Genomic DNA, 21,471 nt, shown 5'->3' with positions numbered 1-21,471 from the left:
GAAGATCTCATTGACACAAGTCAGGTATATTAATGTTGAATAGGACAAGTATCTCCTGAATATAGGAATGTAGAGGTCACATTCATTTCTTCACTCTGAGGAGGAGAGGCTTGAGGGCCAAAATCCCACACAGAGCATATAATCAATATATGCTACACTTCTCCTGTCAGACAGAAGACAGTAAGAGTTTGAAGAGCCAGTTAGAGGATTGCCTTCTCAAAAAGAATGTATAAACTCCTCTTGACCCTAGGGAGTTTCCTTTTTTTATAAATCTGGTGATAGCATTTCAGTATCTTTTATGGTACCTTGACTTGTTTCTTTTTCAGCTTAACAGGGTTTGTTTTGGAAAGCACCTCTTTGCAACAATGACTTTGTGCACACAATGTAAAACCAGTCTACAGATATGGAAACTGGGCACAAGCAGATCAAAAAGGGTGTTTTTTCGGTATTGAGGTAACAATTGGAGCCTGGCTCCAGAAGGATGGAAATACCCATCCTATCCCCTTCCATTTTTAGAAAAACTGGTCCCTAGGGAATACAAGCATATTCCAGCTCTCCTGTGTGCTTAAATGAGCACTGTATGGGAATATTAATAGCAGGATTCCCCAGGCGTTGCCTGTTTACACCACAAGTCTTCATATTAGTCAGCCTACCAACCATCTATTCATTCTGTTTCACATAAGCCAGCAGTGTTCTTCAATGCACAGAGAAATAAACACAATACAGGCACTGTCATCATGTTTTTTACTACTTAGATCATTGACACATTAAAGGCATTTTCCAGGACTCACCAGACAGAATCTTTTGTAAGTCTGGTGTCCACTTTTCCTTCGTCATCCAGAAAGAAGTCCATCCGTAAATTGGCATTGTTATCATGGGCAGAAGAGTAGTTGGTAATGAGTCTTGCAGGTATTCCCAAGCATCTCAGAACTGCGGCAAAGACAGAAGTGTGATGAGAAAGACAAATATGGAGACGGCATTCATGGATGACAAGGTGAGAGGACAGAAATAGTAATAACCAGAATAAAATGGGAAAACAGCCAAATCAACCCAAATAATTCCTTCTCTCTGATTTATATTGTACTTGTTAAATATTTGATTTGGTCTCAAAATTATGAGCATTAAAAACAAACATTGGTACAAGGGTTATAACCAAAGCATCTGATTACCAATAGTTTAAAAACAGCTTTGCATAGTGACCACATGGTGGAATTTCAGGTCAAATCTGGGTGCAATGGGTCAGCTGCATGACCAAATGTGATACAAAGGAAAATAAGTTTGAGCTTGCAAGAGATACACAATATATTAGGTCTCTTAGTAACTTTGGAGAATTATGAGACTATGCTAAAAAGAAAATTAATAAAAAGTATCTCATTTTAAGGAGTTTTTATTTGGAGTTGTCCTGTTTGATGTCTGCTGTCAGATGGGATCTGGAGAACACAAAGAATAAAGTAGAAAATTACTGTTAACAATGGGGAAAAGCTGCATTATTTGCACCTGAAATGATAAGGTTTGAGAATCTGAATAAAATGTATTACATAATTTATATTGCCTGCCAAGTAACAGCATTTTGTAGTCAATAGTCCCTTCTTTCATTAAGACTTTAAAAGGAGGATCAAAAAAAATAAGCCCCTAGCCTTAACTCTCACACCATCACAAAATAGCACTGATGACCCTTCTTACCATTTGACAAGTGGTAAATTCAAGAGATGTGGAAAAACTATGGAAATGCTACAGCTATGTCCATAATCTGCAACAGTGCATCAATAGGATTCTGTGTTTGTTGTGTACCCTGGCAGATAAATTGGCATGGAGCACAACCCCAGGCTCGGGGAATGGCTCTGTGGGGTGACACATCATCTCAGCTACTCCAGATTACACACTTTGTCTCAGACAGAAAAAGGTCCTGACTTTAAATTTAGGAGCCAACATGGTTCTGCAGAAAAGAGAAGGTGAGAGGTGTTTGGTGGTTGATGGGGTTTGTTTTGTTTTTTTTGGGGTTTTGTTTGTTTGGGGTTTTTTGGGGTTTGTTTGGTTGTTTTTTGGTTTTTTTTTTAGTTTTTTGTTTTGAGTTTTTTAAAAATCTTTTTTGTTGGGGTTTTTTTTCCGTTTTTTGGTTGGTATTTTGGTGGCCATGATGGCAGTGGTTTTTGGTTTGGGGTGGATTTTTGTGGGGTTTTGTGGTTTTTTTTTAAGGGAAAATGTTTTTATTGAAAATCCTATTTAAAAATAGTTCCAATGCTGCAGAGCTGAACAGCCCTGCTGCTACTGCTGGGTTTTGTATATTCATTACTGTCACTACTGTGACTCCCAACAAAGTGTAACACTGCACATTCCTTTCAAGTTCCTGGATGAAAAATTACCTGGATGCATCCAATACCATATGTACCTATTGATTAAACTTAATTCAAGTGCCCTCCCAGGCTTCCAGCACATGAGCCATCAGGGCTCATTGGAAATAATTTGTCTGACAATTTCAAGATTAATGACCATTTTTTGGAATGTTTTAGCATTTTTAACAGATGAGTATCTGGAGTGTACAATATAGTGACCTTGGAAAGCTGGACTGGTCACAATGATAAAACATTGACAGATGAGAGACCTCAAAACAACCCTGAGAGTTGCACATGATTGTTTGGACCTTCGCTGTCCCCTGTGCAGTGGTCAGCAGCTGGATTATCGGTGGCTATCATCAGATCAGCCAATACTGGACAATATTTTCATTTCATAATGTTCAACAAACTTTATACTTGCAGTGCAAAGTGCCAGGTCTCTGACTTGACTAACTTAGTCAGCAAACCAAGCCAAGTTTTGCCCCAGATAAACACGCCTCTCCCTTTAACACAGCAGGCTCCAGGCTCTGCTGCATCGCCCCAGTTTCACAGTGGCCTGCAGGCAAATTATTGCGTAGTGGTGATTCAGGGCAAGTGTGGGGGGAAGGTGGGAGAACTGGTGTGTGTGTCTGTCTGTGATCTAGGGAAATCCAGATAAGGGAACGGGCAGAGAAGACAAAGTGGCCCACGGAGTCCACTGCAAGGAATTGCATCCATAAGAAACATTCGCATGAACTTTTTCAAACCCACGGTGTGAGGCTCAACATAACCAGGCAGCGTGCACTTGCAGCCCAGAAAGCCAACAGCATCCTGGGCTGCATCCAAAGCAGTAGAGCAAGGGAGGGGATTCTGTCCGTCTGCTCTGCTCTGCTGAGACCCCACTCCGTGAGCTGCCTCCAGCTCTGGGGTCCCCAGCATAGGAAGGACATGGACCTGTTGGAATAACTCCATAAGAGGCCACAAAGTGTGTTCCTGTGCATAAGCAGATGATGTTGTTAGAAAGTGCTAGACAGTCAAAATATGGGACCAATCCAATGCTGCTTTCCCCACTGTTTTTTATGACATGCAACATTCTGTTTACTGCAACACTAGAACTCCAGTTTGACCAAATGTGTTTAGACTTAACCTTGTAGTGCTAGACAATTCATAAACTAGGCCATCATTTATTTTCTCCATTCTTCTGGCTCATGAACGCCACATAAAACGTTAACAGTGCTCAGTTAACAGGTGCAGGGACAGTGCACCTCTATTTTTCTGAGAGCGATACTCAGTAGTAAGATTTGGCCTTTCTGGAGCAGAAACACTATCACATATCCCATATTGAGTAGTTATTTAATCTTTTAGGTCTGGACAACAAGCACGCTGTCTAAGAATTCTTGACAGAGATGTGGACTGTGCTGAAGGGGTCAACTTTCTTTCACACAAACTCACCCTCATGAGTCACTGAGTACACTTCTCTGAACAATAAATAGTTAACAGATTTGTGAGGAAGAGCAGCTGACCTGAAAGACACGCCAGAAGTTTTTTTAAAGACCACCTATTTTAGCCATGTATTTTTAAGTATCTCTACTATTTACTCCTGAACAGCATAGAACTAAGAAGTATTTTAGTTGGTTTTACCAAAAAACTCTGTTAAGCAGGAGCCACATAGCAGCTTGGAGCTTTTCTCACTGATACCTACACGTGTTGAAGACACCAGCGAAAACCCAGCACTGGCCATATCGGACAGGTTGCTTAGAACTGTAATACTCCAAGAGAATGTCCACACTTCCCGTCCAGGCTGAAGGTGCAACACCATAATCGTACGAATTGTTCCAGGATCCAGCAATCACACCATCTTCATCCCTGGAGTTAATCTAAAATCAAAGGAAAGGAGCATTAGATGTGTCAGAGACTGAATAACATAAAGCTGTTTAACTCAGCAAACCGAAAGGATTAAAGAGAGTGAATATAGCCAAGCTTAGGCTAGAAAGTAAGACAGAAGTGTTTCATTGTGAAGGTAGGGGTATAAATAGGACAATCTTGTTAAGGGCCATGTTTTCTCCATCACTGAACAATTCTGAATGAAGGTCAAACACTTAAAAATAAATCTGAAATTAAATCACCACACTGGGTATCCATGTTGCCAGTTAATAAGTTTTATTAACATTAAACATGCTTATTGTTGTGTATTTTTAGTAAACACAATCAGTTATATACTGGTAAGCAAGTCTCAGAAGTACTCAGAAGCTGTACTCTTTCCATCATCTGTTTCTCTATCTATATCAGCCCAGAGATTTTAATAAAATCTCTTCTGATTTACAACAGACTGAGAGGAGAACCAGTCCAATGTTATTTTCAGAGTAGAAACAAATTTCTTTGGTCTGGCCCACATGAAAACAAGAAGGAATTTGCTGTGTAAGTTTTCCTCTGGTAAGATTATACAAAGCAAAGAGTTTTGCTGACTAATGGCTGTGCTGATAGGCATTAATGAGCAATACTTCTCCTAGCTGCAATTTGAACCAAACCAGTTGAGGCTGTGCAAAAAGCTCATTCACGCTGTACCTTTTAATTATGCTAATGTGGAACAGCTACACACCAGCCAAATAAATCACAATTCTCATTTAAAAGCTTTTGGCTGCATTAACTACTCTTTTATAATTAGAAAATCGACTTCTTGTGAACTCTAGGACTTAACTGAGATAAGTATTCAGCGTCATAACCAACGGGTTAAGAGGTCGTGCCCATCTCACTGGTGTAGGAAACAAGCCAAGAAAAGAATCACTTCAAGGACAGGACAGCATGTTGATCTTCACTCTCTGCTCTGACTGTAATGAGTGGAAGAAGAGAGGGACTCCACCTGCTCTGCCATGCCAGAAAGCCTCAGAAGGATTCCAGCATGGGGGGCCACGTCTTCAGACAAGCTCAACTCTACCACATTTCAACTTGAGCAAGAATGAGGTTAAGTAACACAGGTGGGATTTCAGCATCTCTTGCCCACTTCTTACTCAGGTCCAGATTTCAATGACCAAATCCCCTACCCAGTTATGGCCCAATTCTGCAGATTAGCCCTAAAGTCCATCGAGTCCTGGATTTTCAATGGTGAACTCCTCCATTTCTCTAAAATGTTGAGTGGCTCAAAACCTGACTAATATCCAAGCCCTATTTGGATTCATAAACTTTGTTCAATTCTGTCCTGAGGACTTCCACAGTCCTTACATATGGGACTTTTGCATCTACTAGTTCAGGGATGAGGAAACCACATTTGATTCTTTCTTCTATCCAAAGGTCCAAAACTGTATTTCTAATGTCTGGGATGAAAGAACTAACTAAAATGTCAAAAGACAAAGAGAAGTGGAGAGAGAATACTTCATGCTGAAGCTATTCTATTTAACATGCAAGACTAAGAGGCTGAAGATTCCACTTCAATGTCTTCTAAGACAAAGAGCTCATTTTCTTAAAGCCTGGGCAAATGCTATAACAAATGGGTTAAAGAATCATCTATCTCCAGCAGCCAAGTCTTGTGGACAGTCTATTTTAGTAGCTGGCTCAGGAAAACATCTAATTACTCTAGCTCAATGACTAGAGTATTATTCTGGAAAGCAGAAAGCATCATCTAATAAGGCAAAAGAGAGGACTCAGCCTCTGTCTTCCACAACCTGGATGAGTCTAGCATCTTGAATACTAGGGATGGGACTACTCTTTTACCCATAGCATGATTCCTGGTGCCTGGCAACTGGAAAGAATGTAGGTCTTGATAGTCTTCTCAGTTATTTTAGGCACTTTTATTCTGATTGGGGTATGTTTTGTGGACCTCATGTTACAGAGGACAGTTCCCACAGTGTTTTCCTCTGGGGCCAAAGCAGCCCACTTATATAACTGCTCTCAGCCTGATTAGGTCATCTGGGGCTTGGATCAGACATAACATGCACCACTGCAGTGTTCTAAGACCCCACTGAGGTTAGCACTGGAGTCCACATAAAGTCCCTCAGTTCCCCATCCAAAATTCCACCCATCACGCCATTGTATTGTCCATAGAAGAAACAGCTTCCTCAATTATATTAGCTACTGGAAAAGGAGCACATTGTCACATAAGAAACACTTATGCCTGGAGTGCAATGTCTAAAAGTGGCTTTCCCACCAGTGAGGCACAATTCTCAGGAAAAGGCAATAAGCCAACAGCAGTTGCTTGAACTTTAGTGGAGAGAAATAAAGTGTCAGTCCCCAGAATGGACAATTGTCAGAATGGACAACTGATGTGTTGTGTGTTGTAGAGAGCATGTCAGGGCAAGAGGGCCAGTTAAATCAGCCCAGCTTTGATTTATGAGTCCCTTCTGACACATACTAGGCATCCATTACATACCACTGCTGAGGCAACACGGCAGATTTTGATTGGGTTTCCACGACCAGAGAGCTCCAGTTCTGCCTTGTCCATCAGGAACAGGCAAGCATCCAGAACATTTTCTTCAAACTAGATAAAAGAAAATAAAAAGGGACACAGGGGAAAAATTGACTCACTTTTTATTCTGGAAAGAACAGGCAAAGCTATTTTTCTCTGTTGTTGTAATTGATGATCAGTTTCAAAATCAGCTGGTCACATCAAAACTCTGTGTTCAACAATAGAAATTTTCGTCTGGAATAATCACCCATATGTGGGAAAAAAAATAAAAATGTGAGAGTCTGTGAGGGAAGAGAGTGTAATTTTCAATTCAATCTCAGTCCAGTTTCCAGAAGGTTGAAATGACAACACAGACGTTCTGACAGGACATGGAATTTTTAAGTGCTAGCAAGTATATAAGAGGAGGGTATATAATAATAACTACAAGAAGCTTGTCTACTTGTAAGGGACTTTATGTCCTTCACAGATTCCAGACCTACTAATTCCAGGGCTTCTCCAACACAGCCGGTGCATTGCTGGGAACTTGAACAATATGTGGTTTGCAAGTGGTAATTTGAAGACATTTGTATTTCAAAGTTATTTTTAAAATCTGTTTTAAATTGACAAGCCAAAAGCTTATTATATAGATTAATCCTGGTCTAAAAAATTTAGACATCAAAAACACCAAGTGACCTAAAGCAGTCTTCTTCAAAAATAGAGTGAAAAGGTACATTTTTTTCAATCTAGCATGAACAAGCACAAGAATGAATTGAGGGCAGAGGTGTCTAAATAGACCACAAACCATTTGTCACAGAACTTGCCCTGCTATGTATTTCATTTTCCTTAGAAGAAACTGCATAGCAAAGGAAAATACCTCTGTCCCCTGGAAAATGGTAGCAGACAGGGAAATGCACAATAATGAAACAAATATCTTCTAGATACACAAACTTATATTAACATTCAAGGTTGTGACAGAAACTGCGTGGTGTTAGGTTTTATGTTCTATGCTTGCATCCTGAAAGATATGATTCATGCTAATAGGATTTTTGCTCTCAAGCTGCTCCTGGAGCTGGATTGATTTCCTTACTCTCTACAGCCTGGCTTAGTGCTCCTTGGCAGATACGGCCATCCTGAATTTTGCCTCCTGAAGAAAGTGAGACAACCCCAGATCAAACTGCTGCTTTGGCAGTCTGGGGAGAGGAGAATGAAGAGTGAGGTCAGAGAGCTGAAAAGGAAGTCCCAAAGAGTAAAGACTGCTGCTGATACAGCAGAGAAGATGGGAGGGATAGAAGTGACATCCTGGACACTGAGCTCTGGCATAAGCCAAGAAAGGGGAAGCACCATCATGTTTCACCATCTTCAGCCATTTCCTGGCCACTGGAAGTTCTTTACTTCTGCCTTGAGGGTAGCACTGCCATATGGATCCTTTTCAGCAAACATCCTCCAAGGCAGCACACTTCTCTTATTATCACCCACACTTGCACTGAATTACTTTCTCAGGTTCAGGTATTCACTAATGATCACTTTATAATCTGAGCAAAACTAAATTAATGGTGTTTGGGAATAGGGAAACAGGGATTAGTGTTTCTCAGAGACCTACTACTAGTATTTTGTCATCACTGGGAAGCTGAATAATTGCACATCCCAGTCCCCTCCACTGGGATGTGATGCAAATAATGTCTGGTGAATGGCTGCTGTGGAGAACCTCTATCCCAAGGAGAATCCTCACAACAGAAAATGTAAACTCTGGGCCCTTGTAGCTGTCATTCCTGGTTCAAATTCAATTTTCTTCTGGTCTGGCCCCACAATCTTTTACCAGGATCAAAATCTGCTATCTGCACTTCAATTAATCAGGCCTGGGATAGATCAGTAAGAGGCTTACCTTGCAAATTAAACTTTTCTCATCTACAGTTTATGAGACACTGTCAATCTTGCAGTATATACAGAAAGAATAAAGAGAAAATAAATAGCTATCAGGGTTGCTGCCTTCCACCTCAGCATTTACAAAGTGACCTGAAAGCTTGTGCAATAAGTGGATCAACAGAGAAGAAAGGACAAGCTGCAAGGGCTACCTGGCTTACATTTTTGCAGTAGTGTAGGATGCAGAGTAGCCTTAACACCAAGGCCAGTTTTGCCCTTCTTAACTATTAGGGTATTTAAAAATAATTAATCAAACTAAATCAGTTTTTTGCCCTCACTCTTGGCAAGAAAATCCTACCTAGAGGGAAGTGGAATAGAAAAATAGCAGTTATAAGGCTGAACGTCTCTGAAATATCAGAGGAACCAGAGAAGTAGTCGGCAGGGCAGCTAGGACAGGTGAGTGAACCTGATCCAGGCACAGCCCCTGTCTGCTCCTTTGAAGCTGAAATGAAAATAAACCTATTTCAGGAGCAAGGAACTTTGGTAAAACCACCTGGGAAAAAATGCAGGTGGAAAATAAGGCACGGGAAAACACCCAGGTGAAGTGCACAGCGATATGCCTTGTGTTACAGAGCAGCACACATAGCTGTCCTGGCCATCCACCTGCATGCTAAACTGTTTGCATGAGATGACCTTCCATTTAAACCAAAGCAAGAGAGGCTGTATCACTTTTTGCACCGGTTGATTGAGGCTGTGTTTCTCACAGTCAGCTGCAGACAGATGTGATCTCATGTTGCTTGTGGTCTGACCTGACCAAACACATGTGCTGTAGAGTTACATGGGCACAGTGAGTTTCCAAACTAATAAATATGTGGACTTGAGAGAAGCCACGATGGCAACAGAACTCTATGCCCACCTGTTTTATTTTATTTTTCTCACAAAATCAGAGGTCAACATTAAATGATCAATATAGCATCCAACTTCTGACATTTTTCAGCTAGAGAATTCCTATGTGCCTAGGTGTCTTCCAAAGCCAAATTTTGCCTGGATCCTCCATATAATTTTCTGAGTGACTACCTTTTAAACTTTCTTAGGAGGGATCACAGTAATGTTACAAGGAACACCTCCATCCTCATTCATTGCAGCCATGTTTCAACAGTTCTGTTTTTTTTCTTCCTCTGTCCATGTTTCTTGCCTTTTCTCTTCTCATGTTGATGCTTCTCATTAGAGACAGCAGCTTTGAGAACCATCTCCAACCAGTTTTGAACTCTATGCTCCTTTTCAATTTACAACCTGAGTTAAAGTTTCCAGCTGTCATAATCCTAAGTAATTTTTAAGAGCATTACCATGCACAAGTCTATCTGCATTTTCGTATATGACCATATACCTTTCACCTCTATGACTCTGTGTGGCCTTGTGCTTTTACTTGCGTGTTGTAAAGGGCTATAGATCATAAATATAAAAAGAATAATTGTATGATATAGTCAAAATATAGGCTTTTCTGCTAGTGCTTTTATTCACTCACAGCAATGCTGCTGTTCTTAAAATCTAGGATTGCCAAAAACATGTCTTTAAAGGATGGAAATGGACAGGGTAAAATGAGGAACACTCTCTCCTCCCTTTCACTGAAAGTAAGGGAGCCAGAAGAATATTTTTCTGTTCCTTTGCAGATTGACAGGTCTGTTGAACCCCATCAAAATTATTAATTCCATTAAAGCTCTTGGCTTGGGCCTGTTGAGATGCATGTGCCACAGCTTTCACATGGGCAACCAATAGTAAAAGATGCACCACAGCACAGGGTGAAAATCAGGTCCTCTGATTTCAACCAACACAGGAATTTCCATTTCCAAAGTATGGGAGAAAGGACTGTGGAATGGCCCTAACCTCCCAGGCAGAGCTACCTCCTAGCAAAACCAAATAAATAATGCAGTTTCTCAAGGAAGGCTGGTATCTGTGTCAGGAAGATGCCAGATTCCCAGAACATAAACACCTCAGGCCAAGCCACCATAGGCCATAAATTTAGCATCTTAGAACATAAATCCAGCGTCTAGTTTAAGCAGTATCTTCCACCTCCAGCTGCTTATTCCCTTCTCTTCCTCCCCCTTGCACCTGTCATGGAGTGAATCCCAAATCTAGGAACAGAGCAAGCCCAGAAAATTACCCAGGGAGAATAAAAAATCAAGGAGATGCTTATTCAGCTAGATCAGCTCTCCAGTCTGAATCACTGCAAGGCTGCACAAGTGCTTGCAGGGGGAGAGAAGGGCCAGGAGGGGGCATTTTTGGTCAGCTTACATGCAAGGCCAGCTTTGGCCTCAGGATCTGGTTCTACATCTCTTATATAAGAGACTCCATCAGTTTATGGAATTTCTTCCTTGCTCCTTATTTATGGGTTGTTTTTATCTCAGTCAGGAAACCAGTCAGACCCTGCAAACAACGGCACTGACACAACCAAAGGAATGGTGCAGAGGCAGGAACTCCCTAATGCAGTGCTGCCACAGGAAAAAAAGATGAAATCGTACCCTTAAATTAGGAAAAAAGAGAGATGTGAGTTCAAAGAGATCTCCAGGGCAAGCACACTGGCAATTCATCCTACTCAAGCTTTGAGGTGGTATTTAGCTGAGGTAGAGAAAGCAAGATGTAAGGACCCTTCTGCAAGGCTGTGCTAGGGAGGTGCCACAAAACCTGAATGGATCCATCACCAGAGTAATAAGGAAATACCTTCTTAATTGTGCAGTTGTGAAAATCCAGGAGATGAGACAAATTAACCATGTCCAGTATCTGTCCATTGGAGCCCCTCTGAGTGACAGCTAGGGTTATAGCTTTGCTATAATTTCAATTCTGCTTGGCAATGCCTTTTCCCATTCTAACACAATAAATTAATTCTTCCACCCCATAGGGATTTTTAGGCTGGATAGTTCTTACAAGAAGGTTGAGGTAAAATAGGCAAGTAAAAACTCTGAGACAAGGGGTAGTGGTTTTAAACTAAAAGAGGGTTGGTTTAAATTACATATAAAGGAGTCGTTTTTTACAATGTGGTGGTAAATTGTTGAAACAGGCTACCCAGAGAAACTGTGGATGGTCCATCCCTGGAAGTGTTCCAGGCCAGGCTGGACAGGAATCCGACTACCTGGTCTAATGGAAGGCATTCATGTCCATGGTGGGGTGGTGCTGTGGATGGTCCATCCCTGGAAGTGTTCCAGGCCAGGCTGGACATAATCCGAGTACCTGGTCTAATGGAAGGCGTTCATGTCCATGGTGGGGTGGTGGAAACAGATGATCTTTAAAAATCCCTTCCAACCCAAATTATTTTATAATTCTATATTATTGAAGGCACACCAATAGCCCACTCCATCTTAGTGGAGGTTGTCTTTCCCAGACTGCAAAAGACCACTGGAGACTGATGCTATCAAGTCCAGGCAGAAAAGGGAGAGATTCCATCAGAATAAAATTTGGAATTAAATACTAGTTTGTCTTAGGAAACTTGTGACTATCTGGCTCCCAACAAGAACAGAATTATTTCCACCAAGTTGCTAAAGCTAAAAAGAAAAGTCAAAAAGCAATACAACTTGTTGTTAAAAAATGAAAAAAAGCCAAACAACTCTACTTTTCATAAATTGATTTGATCCCGAAGCAGCAATAATGCAGAAGCAGAAATACCTCTGCCCTGTGGAAACCTCAGCTAATGATTATAATTTCCAACAGGCAGCCTCTTAGTATCTGAAATATGCCCCTGAAACAAGGTCTTTAAATATCAGCTATTATAGTATTGCTGTTCTGGATTAGGTATATACCCACTTCATGCAATTTTAAAATGATACCCCTTATCTTTCTGAAGGAGAAACCAATAATGCATTCCAGAGCCCACAGTATCAACCACAGTCTGGTGTCAATTAAACTCATTTGCTGTCCTACTGGGAGCATCCAGAGAAGATCTAAACAGCTCACCTGCCCGTAACTCCAGCTTCTTGATTTTACATCTTCAGCGCTTCCATGGAATACAATACCAACATCATTCAGAACATATTCTTCCCTTTCTTTCTCGTCATCCAGGTACACAGCATCCACTGCATTAGTTTACCAAAAATAAATATTAGTACAAGTGCCTAATTTTCACATAGGACAGATAAATGTGCATATATCTTAGCATATAATGCATTCATCTTTGATGAAAAGTTCCCCTCTTGCATCAAACAAAGCCATGCTTGCTTCAACAGGGTACAGGGATAAGGAGGTAGTCATTCTAGTTAGGAATATGGTACACAACTTAAAAACATGCAAGATGGAAAAGTGCTGGCAACTCCTGCCAGTTTTCTCAGGATCTGTAAAGTATGATTAAAATGTCACATCTTATCAAGAATTTTATGATTTGTGTGTACAACTAATTTAAAAGTTGGAGCACCATGATGCAATTCTGCATCTATACAAACAGATCAAAGAACCATTTCAAACCTATTAATGTTAATGGAAAACACCTCAGGTCAAGAGTTCTAAAGAAAAATCTGTAGTGCATTAAAAAAATGGAATACAGTTTTTATAATATATTAAGAGAAAGGCTTGATTGTCTTTTCTGTACATTAGCTATTTACTGGAGTATCCCTTCCCCACATAGCTTGACTGGCCAGGTAATATGAGGAGAAATTTATATTCACAAGTGTCTAAGTGAGAACTGGAAATAATTGGATGAGGTCTTTACCAAAACATATACAAAGGGTACATTCTAGACTGGACTTATATCAAAAATCAAGAGTATATGCATACATGCTTGACTTGTAAATATGATTTACACATGTAAATAACTCATTGTTAATGTTCACAAGAAACCCTGAATGACATGAAACCATTCAGACATTCACAGGTAAGTATAAAGCAGGCTGTGATGTTGAGATGCTAGGATAGTTTCTAGATGCTAGAAGATTTCTTTGCCAATGATTCCATTTTGAGACTAAAAGATACACGTTAACAATTAATAGCATGGGAATTAATTAGAGGAAATCAGTACTGTGGTTCCAGATAGCAAATTAAAAGGAATTTCCAACAGTTTGATATGAGCAAGTACAAAACTACGTTCACTGCTCTCACAGTAGATTTCTTCAACACCGCATTACAAATTACTAGAGGATCATTTAACTTTTAAAAGACTATTGATTTGTTGTGTTTTGTTGAAATGCAAATCAGATTTGCACTTTCTTGTAAACCTCATCCTCAAAAGCTTCTTCATTTTTCCATGAATCTGCAGTTTGCCAAAAATAAGCTAAAACCTGAGCCAAAAAAAAAAAAAAAAAAAAAAAAAATTGTGGCAAGGCTCATGTTTGCCTCAGCTAGATGAAAGGCTTTACCAATATACACACCTGACCCTTCTGAAAGTTTTATTTTTCCTCAAGATATTTCTATTTCTAAGTGTATATATATACACATAAGGGATTATGCCTAGATATGTCATATAATGACCTCTACATTGGTGTGCAAAGGATGATAGAGAAGCAGGGGTTAAGTACAAGGAGCCTGTATTGCATTTGAGGAGATCAGTGCTTGCTGTTATGCTTTATGGCAGTTGCTGTACAGGCCCTGATGACTAAGTACAACCTGCAGCAAGCAGAGGAACAGCAGGTTTCATGCAGTTTTACCTAAAGCAGACAGGTCTGAGACCCACTCTTCTTATTTGGCAGGGTGGTATTCCCCTGGCTTCTAAAGGCTGGACCATTAAGAAATTTGTAAGCTTTTCACTACCCATGACCTACTCAACCTCAACCTGCACCCAGGTACAAAAAGGATGATCATGGGTTTACTGTATTCAGAGGTGAAAGGCGGCGTTCAAACTTGACAGTGAATGAAAAGGCTGCAGCCATTCCTGCAAGAGGGGACTCTCATATAGTTATGAAACTGTATATTACATGACTTTTTTGTGGTCCAACAAGTTCTGCATAACATGCCACTAAAGATATGGCAGGTGTTACAGATCATGTAGGCTCTGTTTTGTTAGGCTGGATTTGCCCGATTTGTGCATTGAACGATTATCTTCATTCTCTCACTGAGCTCTGGATTTTATTAAAGTCTGTCCATACAAATAGTACACAGAGTTCATTTAAAGAAGGAGAATTCACACCTTCTTCTGTGCAGTTACACATTCAGTGAAGTGTGTGCATATGCCTTCTTGACAGCTGTTGTTTTCTTTTGGGGATTAAAAATACCAACATTGATCTTGCTGGTATCAATTGAGATGCTTATGTTATTTTGAGACTGCATGATCTTTGTTAAATCAGATGAAAATTGATTAACTTCTCTGTCGATTATTTTAAATATTTGTGGTTTTGATAAGGTAAAAGGTCTTTTGTGTTTTATAGGGAAGCCAGCTGCTTTGATTTTTGACAGCTTTCACTGCCCTTGAGACTGTTTAGAAAAAAATATGAGGCATTTGTGACTACTTTGATGCTAAGCATGCTCTACATAATGCAACTCCTAATTATTTTGTGCAAGTGGAGGCTCACATCTGACAAACAGAAGAATTCCACAGAAATGTGCTGGGTTTGTTTGTTCTTTTTCTCTAGCAGTTCAGAGGGTTTTTTTACTCTGTTCTTTTATCCTGGGAATTTACTAAGACACCAGCAATGCTACAAAGAAGCAAATTAGCTTCTATGCTACTCTGTTTGAAGTTGGGGAAGGTGAAAATACACTTCACGTGAAGACAGGACTGCAGGTGAGGAATCCCTTGCTAAAGACATGAGGAGTGCAGAGTAACTCTTTCTATTTGGGAAAGTGAATGAATTCTACCCAGCACGGAGGGACCCTGACCCCAGCACAGCCACCCTGTGGTGCTGGAAAAGCCATTTCTTCATGCAGACAGTGACAGCTGAGCACAGCAGCACCAGCAGACAGGTGAAAGTGGAAGCAGCAGGCTCCCAGCCTCCTTTCAGTGTGACCCCGAGGGAATCCAGAAATGTGAGGCTGGGCTCACTGGAACCCACAGGGCTCATGTTGGGAAGAGGACAGTGCTGTGACAAACCCCAAGCTGCAAGAGGTACATGCAGTTGTCTACAAAAAGCACTCTACCCAAGATCAAGATCAGTGTGCTGCCTTGAATAGTGCTAGTACTTGCCTACATTAATGTAGCAAAAGGATGAAGGTCTGTGTGAATTTTGCCCATGCAGAATCTCTGACACAAGCAATAAAATTTCAGATTTACCTATAGAAGTAAGAAAATGTTATTGGGCCAAATTTGGATGACTGGTAACATGTGAGAAGAGTCCACAGTCAACCACATATTACTAATTCTCAAACTGTGTTAGAACATTTAAGCAGAAGAAATACGCAGCTGACTCAATAAAGTTGCAATATAATAAATTGCTTAAGTGAAATCCACTTGCATGAGGCTTGGGTAAGCGAAATGCACACCTCAGCCCACAGGGTCTGCAACTTATTCAGCTGCACTGTGCACCTCCACCTGTGAGAGAGTCACAGAAGTCAGCACAACATCTTTTCCTGATAAGCACTTAATGTTCCCCAGCAGAAAGTTGCAGAGACTCAGCACCTGCTTGGAAAGAGCTCACAGCTCCTTGGAAAGTGCTCACAGTATCCAGATCAAAGGAGTTCTTCTCCGCTTTCATGTAGTCTGATATTGCCAAGAGTTTAGTTAAATTCCAAGAAGTTATCCTTAACTACTTGCCATTTGTATCTTCTGTTCCAGAACTGAAGAGGGCTCTGCATGCCCAAAAGCACATCTGTTTTATCCAACTATGTCATCTTGCTGTAGAAAGGATGCTGCCTCTCCTCACAGACTTCACCTTGCTTATTAAGTAATGAAAACTTCACCTGAGTAACTGAAATCTCAATCCACTAGTTAGGTGAATTCCCAGATGATTTGGGCTGGTGTATATAATTTTGGAGAGTTTGGCCCTGTGTCTTTAAAGTATTCTCGGTTATCAGTCTTAAATATAGCTAAAGGGACTAAAATATATAAAAACATATGATGGTTCTGGAAGCAAAGTACTCTGTAACTTGACTGGTAAAGTATTCAAAATTCTTCTGAAGCAGCATGACAAAAAAACCAATCCTGCCTGGGAAAATATATCAAAACTGAACTATAGTGAGAAAAGGAGTAATAAGAAAGGGCACAAATGCTTCTGTCCTAAAGAAAAGCTCATACTGACATTTTGATGCTCCTCCAAGATGATGAGTCGGAAAGCTGCACCAGGCTCTAGAGCCGACACTCTGCTCCCTGCTATAACAATCCCCATTCATTCTTGGCATCAGTCTTCTCTCTTTTTAATGAGGCTTTTCACTCAGACTTTTCTGCTTAGCTATTAAACCAACAAACAAGCCTAGAAGATTTTCAAACTATTGTTTTCTCTGCGCTTTAACTGCCTCAGTTTTTCTACCCTTTTGTCATTCCACTGAAAAATCTTTTCCAGACAGGGGATAAAGCATGAAGAAACAGTCCTTGATTTTCTAACAAAAAGGAGAGGAGGGAAAGACAGATATAGGAGCCAATTAGCCCAAACTAGCTAGGAGTAAAAGAGGAGCAAGAAATGAGGATATATCCAAATCCAAATGAAACAAGCAGGAAACGAAAACTACAGTAGTCAGCAAGGGACAAGACCTGAAGCCATTGAGACACACCTGAAAATGTGAGCTGCAGAGGGAAATGTCATCCCCAAGTTGCCTGCCCTGGATCTGGGGTCACACAACATGTCTTTGCTGCCCAGAAAATCTTTTTTGCTTTCCTAAGGCAGACTTTTTCCATCAGCCTTGCTGATGCCTGCCATGCATGTCTTGCTCCCTGTGGGTTTACTCCCATGTTGTGCTTTTAATCTTGCTGGCTTTTGGACTCATTCAGCTCAGGCTTGAAGGAGGGAGGGCACAGGAGAGCAGTGCCTGTATACCATGAATAATGGTGGATCAGTCTGCACGTAGAGTTGCTGGGCAAGGAGGTGTGAAGCAGGGATCGATTTTCCCTTTCTTCCTCTGAGTAACATCTCACATCAGCCTGTGTGGCCCCAGTCACACCACAGTGGGGTAGACAACCCCCCCACATCACATCTTGTCTCCACATTAGGACTGCATGCAGCCCCGGCTGGTTGTCTGCAAATCACGAGGCAAACTGAGGCAATTTAAGAAGCTTTTCCCTGGGGTTTATCCCTTTCCAAAGATGTGCTGAGCCACTGCAGCATCACTGTGCTGGCTGTTGCAACACCCAGGACTAAAACCAAGTAGTGCTCTACCTTTAGGTTTTTCTGACTGAAGCTGTGAGTCTGATGATGTCAAAACAAATCTTGAAAAGTTTTATCTGCTCACAGTTGATCATAGCTTTGGCAATGTTTCCTCTCTTTCTGTTGCCCACCCTCCAGAACAAATTGTTAGCACACTGCTCTGCTGTTAGCACACCTTACACTGCTTTCAGAAGTATCTCACAGTGTGGCAGGGCCTTTGGCCCTGCCCTTCCCTCCTATTCCCACTTAACTAACTCCTCTTTATTCAGCATTAATCTATATCTTCTTAAATAATGCATAAGCTAATCATTGCTTATATTCCCTCGGACTAGGGGCAAGTAATGAATCCAGCACAAATCATTCCATGTACTGACAGCAGTGCAGCTGAATAATGGGCTCTACTAATAATACTAAACTTGTCACTTGATAGGAGGGCCCTTCTTTGGTACAGGATTATTTGATGCAAGTACTGTGGTAAAAAAATGGAAAGATGAAGGAAGGGTAGCAGGAGAATATTGAAGTTAGCTGGTGACCTAAATATACTGCAATACATGTGATTTGGAGCCTTGCAAGTGTCGGAAGCTAAGACAGTGCTGCAGCCTGTCAGAAGGCTGAGTCAAATCTTTCTGGTCCTCCTTGCCCTCTCCTGAAAGCCAGACACAGAGTTCATTGGGTAAAATACAACCCTGACAGCGTAAAGCCTGATTTCTTCCAAGGAGCTGGGAGATTTAAAAAAAAAGAAAAAAAATTGTTCTTCAACCCACTGTATTATTAAAAAAGGCTCATTTGGAAAATGTTTTGTTCTTCAGAGAGGGCACTGTTGCTAATTAGTCACCATCAAAAGGGAAACTATAAGGGCAAATGTCATGTAGCAGCAGGAAGGCAACACCAGTGATGCCACAGCAAGCTGACTCTACCTAACCTGTGCAGGAGCAGCAGCTCCCATTGAATTCCCACAATATTTTGACTTCAGAAGTTCAATCCCAAATGTGGCAATTAGCAATGTAAGACAACAGATATGTGAGGCCGCCACATCTTGCCCCACACCAAATCCTGGAAAAAAATATGCTTATATTGACTTGCTTAAGGCACACACAGGCACACTGGAGACTCTCAGTGCTGCCTATTCAAGTCAGAGTAAAGCCTTGGGGTGTGTTTACTATGAGAAATGGAGCCTGGACTGGCAAACACAGACTTGGTCTCAAAAAACTGCAGAGTTTAGACAAAACAAAGGCATTGTTTCCAGCATGGAGCCCTGCTCACACAGGGCTATTCCCCAGCTTAAAAGACTTGACTTTTGGCAGAGTTACTGTAAATTTTCCAGACCCAGACTGACATGTCTCTAACCTCCTTGGTGTCATGCTCCCGTTCCTGGACCAACCCACCTAAAACCTGATTAGCCCAGGAGCACAAAGTGCAAGCCTTTGACCAGGTACTTACGCTGGCACCAGGGATTGAACAAGATGTAGGTGTCGGTCTCTGAATTCCTGCGTGTCCGAAGGATGCCGTAGGGAGTCAAGACAGCAACATACAAGCGAAACTTCCCAATGATGCAGGTGGTAGAGGACATGATGGACAGCCGAATGGAGTTGTTTTCCCTGTGGATAATCTTCGCTCCCCACTGACCAGGTTTTAGAGCACTGCCTACTACGATTGGGATGTAGGTGCCTTTATTTTGCTGTGGGTAGCGACCTGGAGAGAGAAGTGAAGAGGTTCACCTTGTTTTGACAGTTCTTTAATTTTCTAGCAGTCCTCTGTCCCTTTGTTTTATTTTCAATGAAGGTGGCAGGTTTTAGTGGGCAAAATAACCTACTCTCTCATTGTCCCTCACAGGGCCTGGTAACTTGACAGCACAGCCACACAAACACCTGCAACATGTCCCTGTAGGCAGCCTGTCCCCACAGCCCCACCCGCCTCACTCCAGTCTCACTGGCTTGAGCACTGCTAGGAGCATAGATAGCCCTGCCAGCATGAGAAGGGGCTGTCCAGGCTTTTCTTGCTCACCATTGTTTATCCTGGTTGCTCCTTGCCTTGGTGTCAACAACACCAGCTAGAATGTTGGTAAGTTTAGGAGTTTAAGTAGAAGTCCCTTCTCCAGTTCAGATGCACCCACCACCCTTGTCACTAGCACACAAGTGCCCTCTGGGACACAGACATCAGTTTTGGGGCTCTTTAGCAGAGCAGAACGCTCTTCTTATCTGCGCTACTGCACTGCCAATCAGAGGGCAAGCACTCCTTTGTGAAGTCCGCACAGATGGAGGAAACACAAATGAGTCCACAGGCAGATACCCAGTGCTCGGTTCCCCCCAAGCATCCACGCCTCAGGGACGTAGTGGGAACCAATTCTGATGCCCAGAACATAAACCACCACACTGGGGCTGAATCACCAAATTTTCTCCACCAGAAATGGGTCCCAAAGTATGACACACCTCCAAAGTACCTCACGTGAAAATCTGCCTCACAGCAAGACAAATCACACCCCAGAGGAGCTTATTGTACTCCGCCAACTCTAAAAGCAGTTAGACGGATAGGCTACATGTAAACACGTACAGTGCCAGGATTTAAAGCTGTGTGAGGCTCCACCCCTTGAGACTAAGACAAACTAAATCTGGAAGCCAACCAGAAGCATAGACAGAAGAGATGCTTGTGAGAAGAATGAGTTCCTTATCTCATTCTCAAATCTACCCTTCATTTCATATTTTAGGCTAAAATTCAATCTCTCTCATTCAAAAATAGGGTAATGAAAAGCAATGATGGCAGACGGAGGGACAGACTTCTATATTTTTCATTCCTACTATTTAAGAACTTCAAAATTAAACTCATTTTCTTGCTTGCTTATTTTTATACTGCCAATGTAGAGATAATCACAGATCTGAACACTGCTACATTTTGGGAAAGGACAACTCCAGCTTTAAATCTGAAACTTGCAAGCTGCCACGACATTTGTGTTTCTGAGAAATCTGGGGCTACTGTGTTTCATCCAAGAGATTATTCTGAGCACATGAATTTTCATTTCACAGATATTCAATGCACATAAATAGCCCACTTTGCCTTGCAGGCCAGGGATGTTGTAACCCATGAAACTCATTCAGATCAGTGAGGAACACAATGGAAGGAAAAGACCTACAGAAGAATAAAGGACTAGAATAAGAGAGCAAAATCAATAGAAAACACTAGAAATAGAGCACTGGACACTTCAAATATAAGCCATCAAAAGAAAGCCAGTGTAGAGAGAAGAACCTATAGAGGTAACAGATCTGGGAGCTGAACACGTTCTTTGTAGTGCAACTGTGCACGACCCAGCTTGCCTCTACAGTTGATATTTTGCTTCTAGTTTTGACATAATCTTTTTTCTAAAAAAAGCAGTCCACGCAAACAAAGCAGCAGCGCAAACCAAGCAGTTGAACTGATATCTTTGAAAACTGTTAACAAGTGCTGCTTTTAAAAATACCTCCCGTACCTCCTTCAGAAAGGTGGGAGGGGGAAGAGATTACTATTTTAACATGGTTAGGAACTGACATTCTTGTCTTTGCTGGAAGCTGCATGCTGGTATAGGAGCCTATTGGGGACAGTAGAAGCTGTGCTCTGGCAGTGACTTTGCACCACCACGTCTGTGTATGCCACGTGTACATGGGGAGACTGTAGAATCACTTCCCAGAAAATTTGCCTACAGGAACCACATAGGATCTCAAAGAGGCCACAAAAACTTTTCAAGACA

General features: G+C 41.4%; 1 protein-coding gene across 2 annotated transcripts in view; it reads right to left on the bottom strand.

The window, feature by feature from the left end:
• F13A1 (coagulation factor XIII A chain) overlaps positions 1-21,471 on the bottom strand; it is a 59,288-nt gene that overhangs the window by 21,338 nt on the left and 16,479 nt on the right. For both annotated transcript variants that reach the window (XM_041413221.1, XM_041413222.1), the window contains exons 4-8: positions 19,194-19,445; positions 12,496-12,614; positions 6,676-6,783; positions 4,015-4,189; positions 792-930 (exon numbers count right to left, since the gene is read on the bottom strand). In XM_041413221.1, coding sequence (XP_041269155.1) covers positions 792-930; positions 4,015-4,189; positions 6,676-6,783; positions 12,496-12,614; positions 19,194-19,445 — 793 coding nt within the window. The remainder of the gene's footprint in view (positions 1-791; positions 931-4,014; positions 4,190-6,675; positions 6,784-12,495; positions 12,615-19,193; positions 19,446-21,471) is intronic.

Source organism: Onychostruthus taczanowskii, unplaced genomic scaffold (genome assembly GCF_017590055.1).
Source record: "Onychostruthus taczanowskii isolate IOZ18803 unplaced genomic scaffold, ASM1759005v1 scaffold40, whole genome shotgun sequence".
In the NCBI taxonomy this organism is placed as follows: Eukaryota; Metazoa; Chordata; class Aves; order Passeriformes; family Passeridae; genus Onychostruthus; species Onychostruthus taczanowskii.
This window is presented reverse-complemented; position numbering and strand designations above follow the sequence as displayed.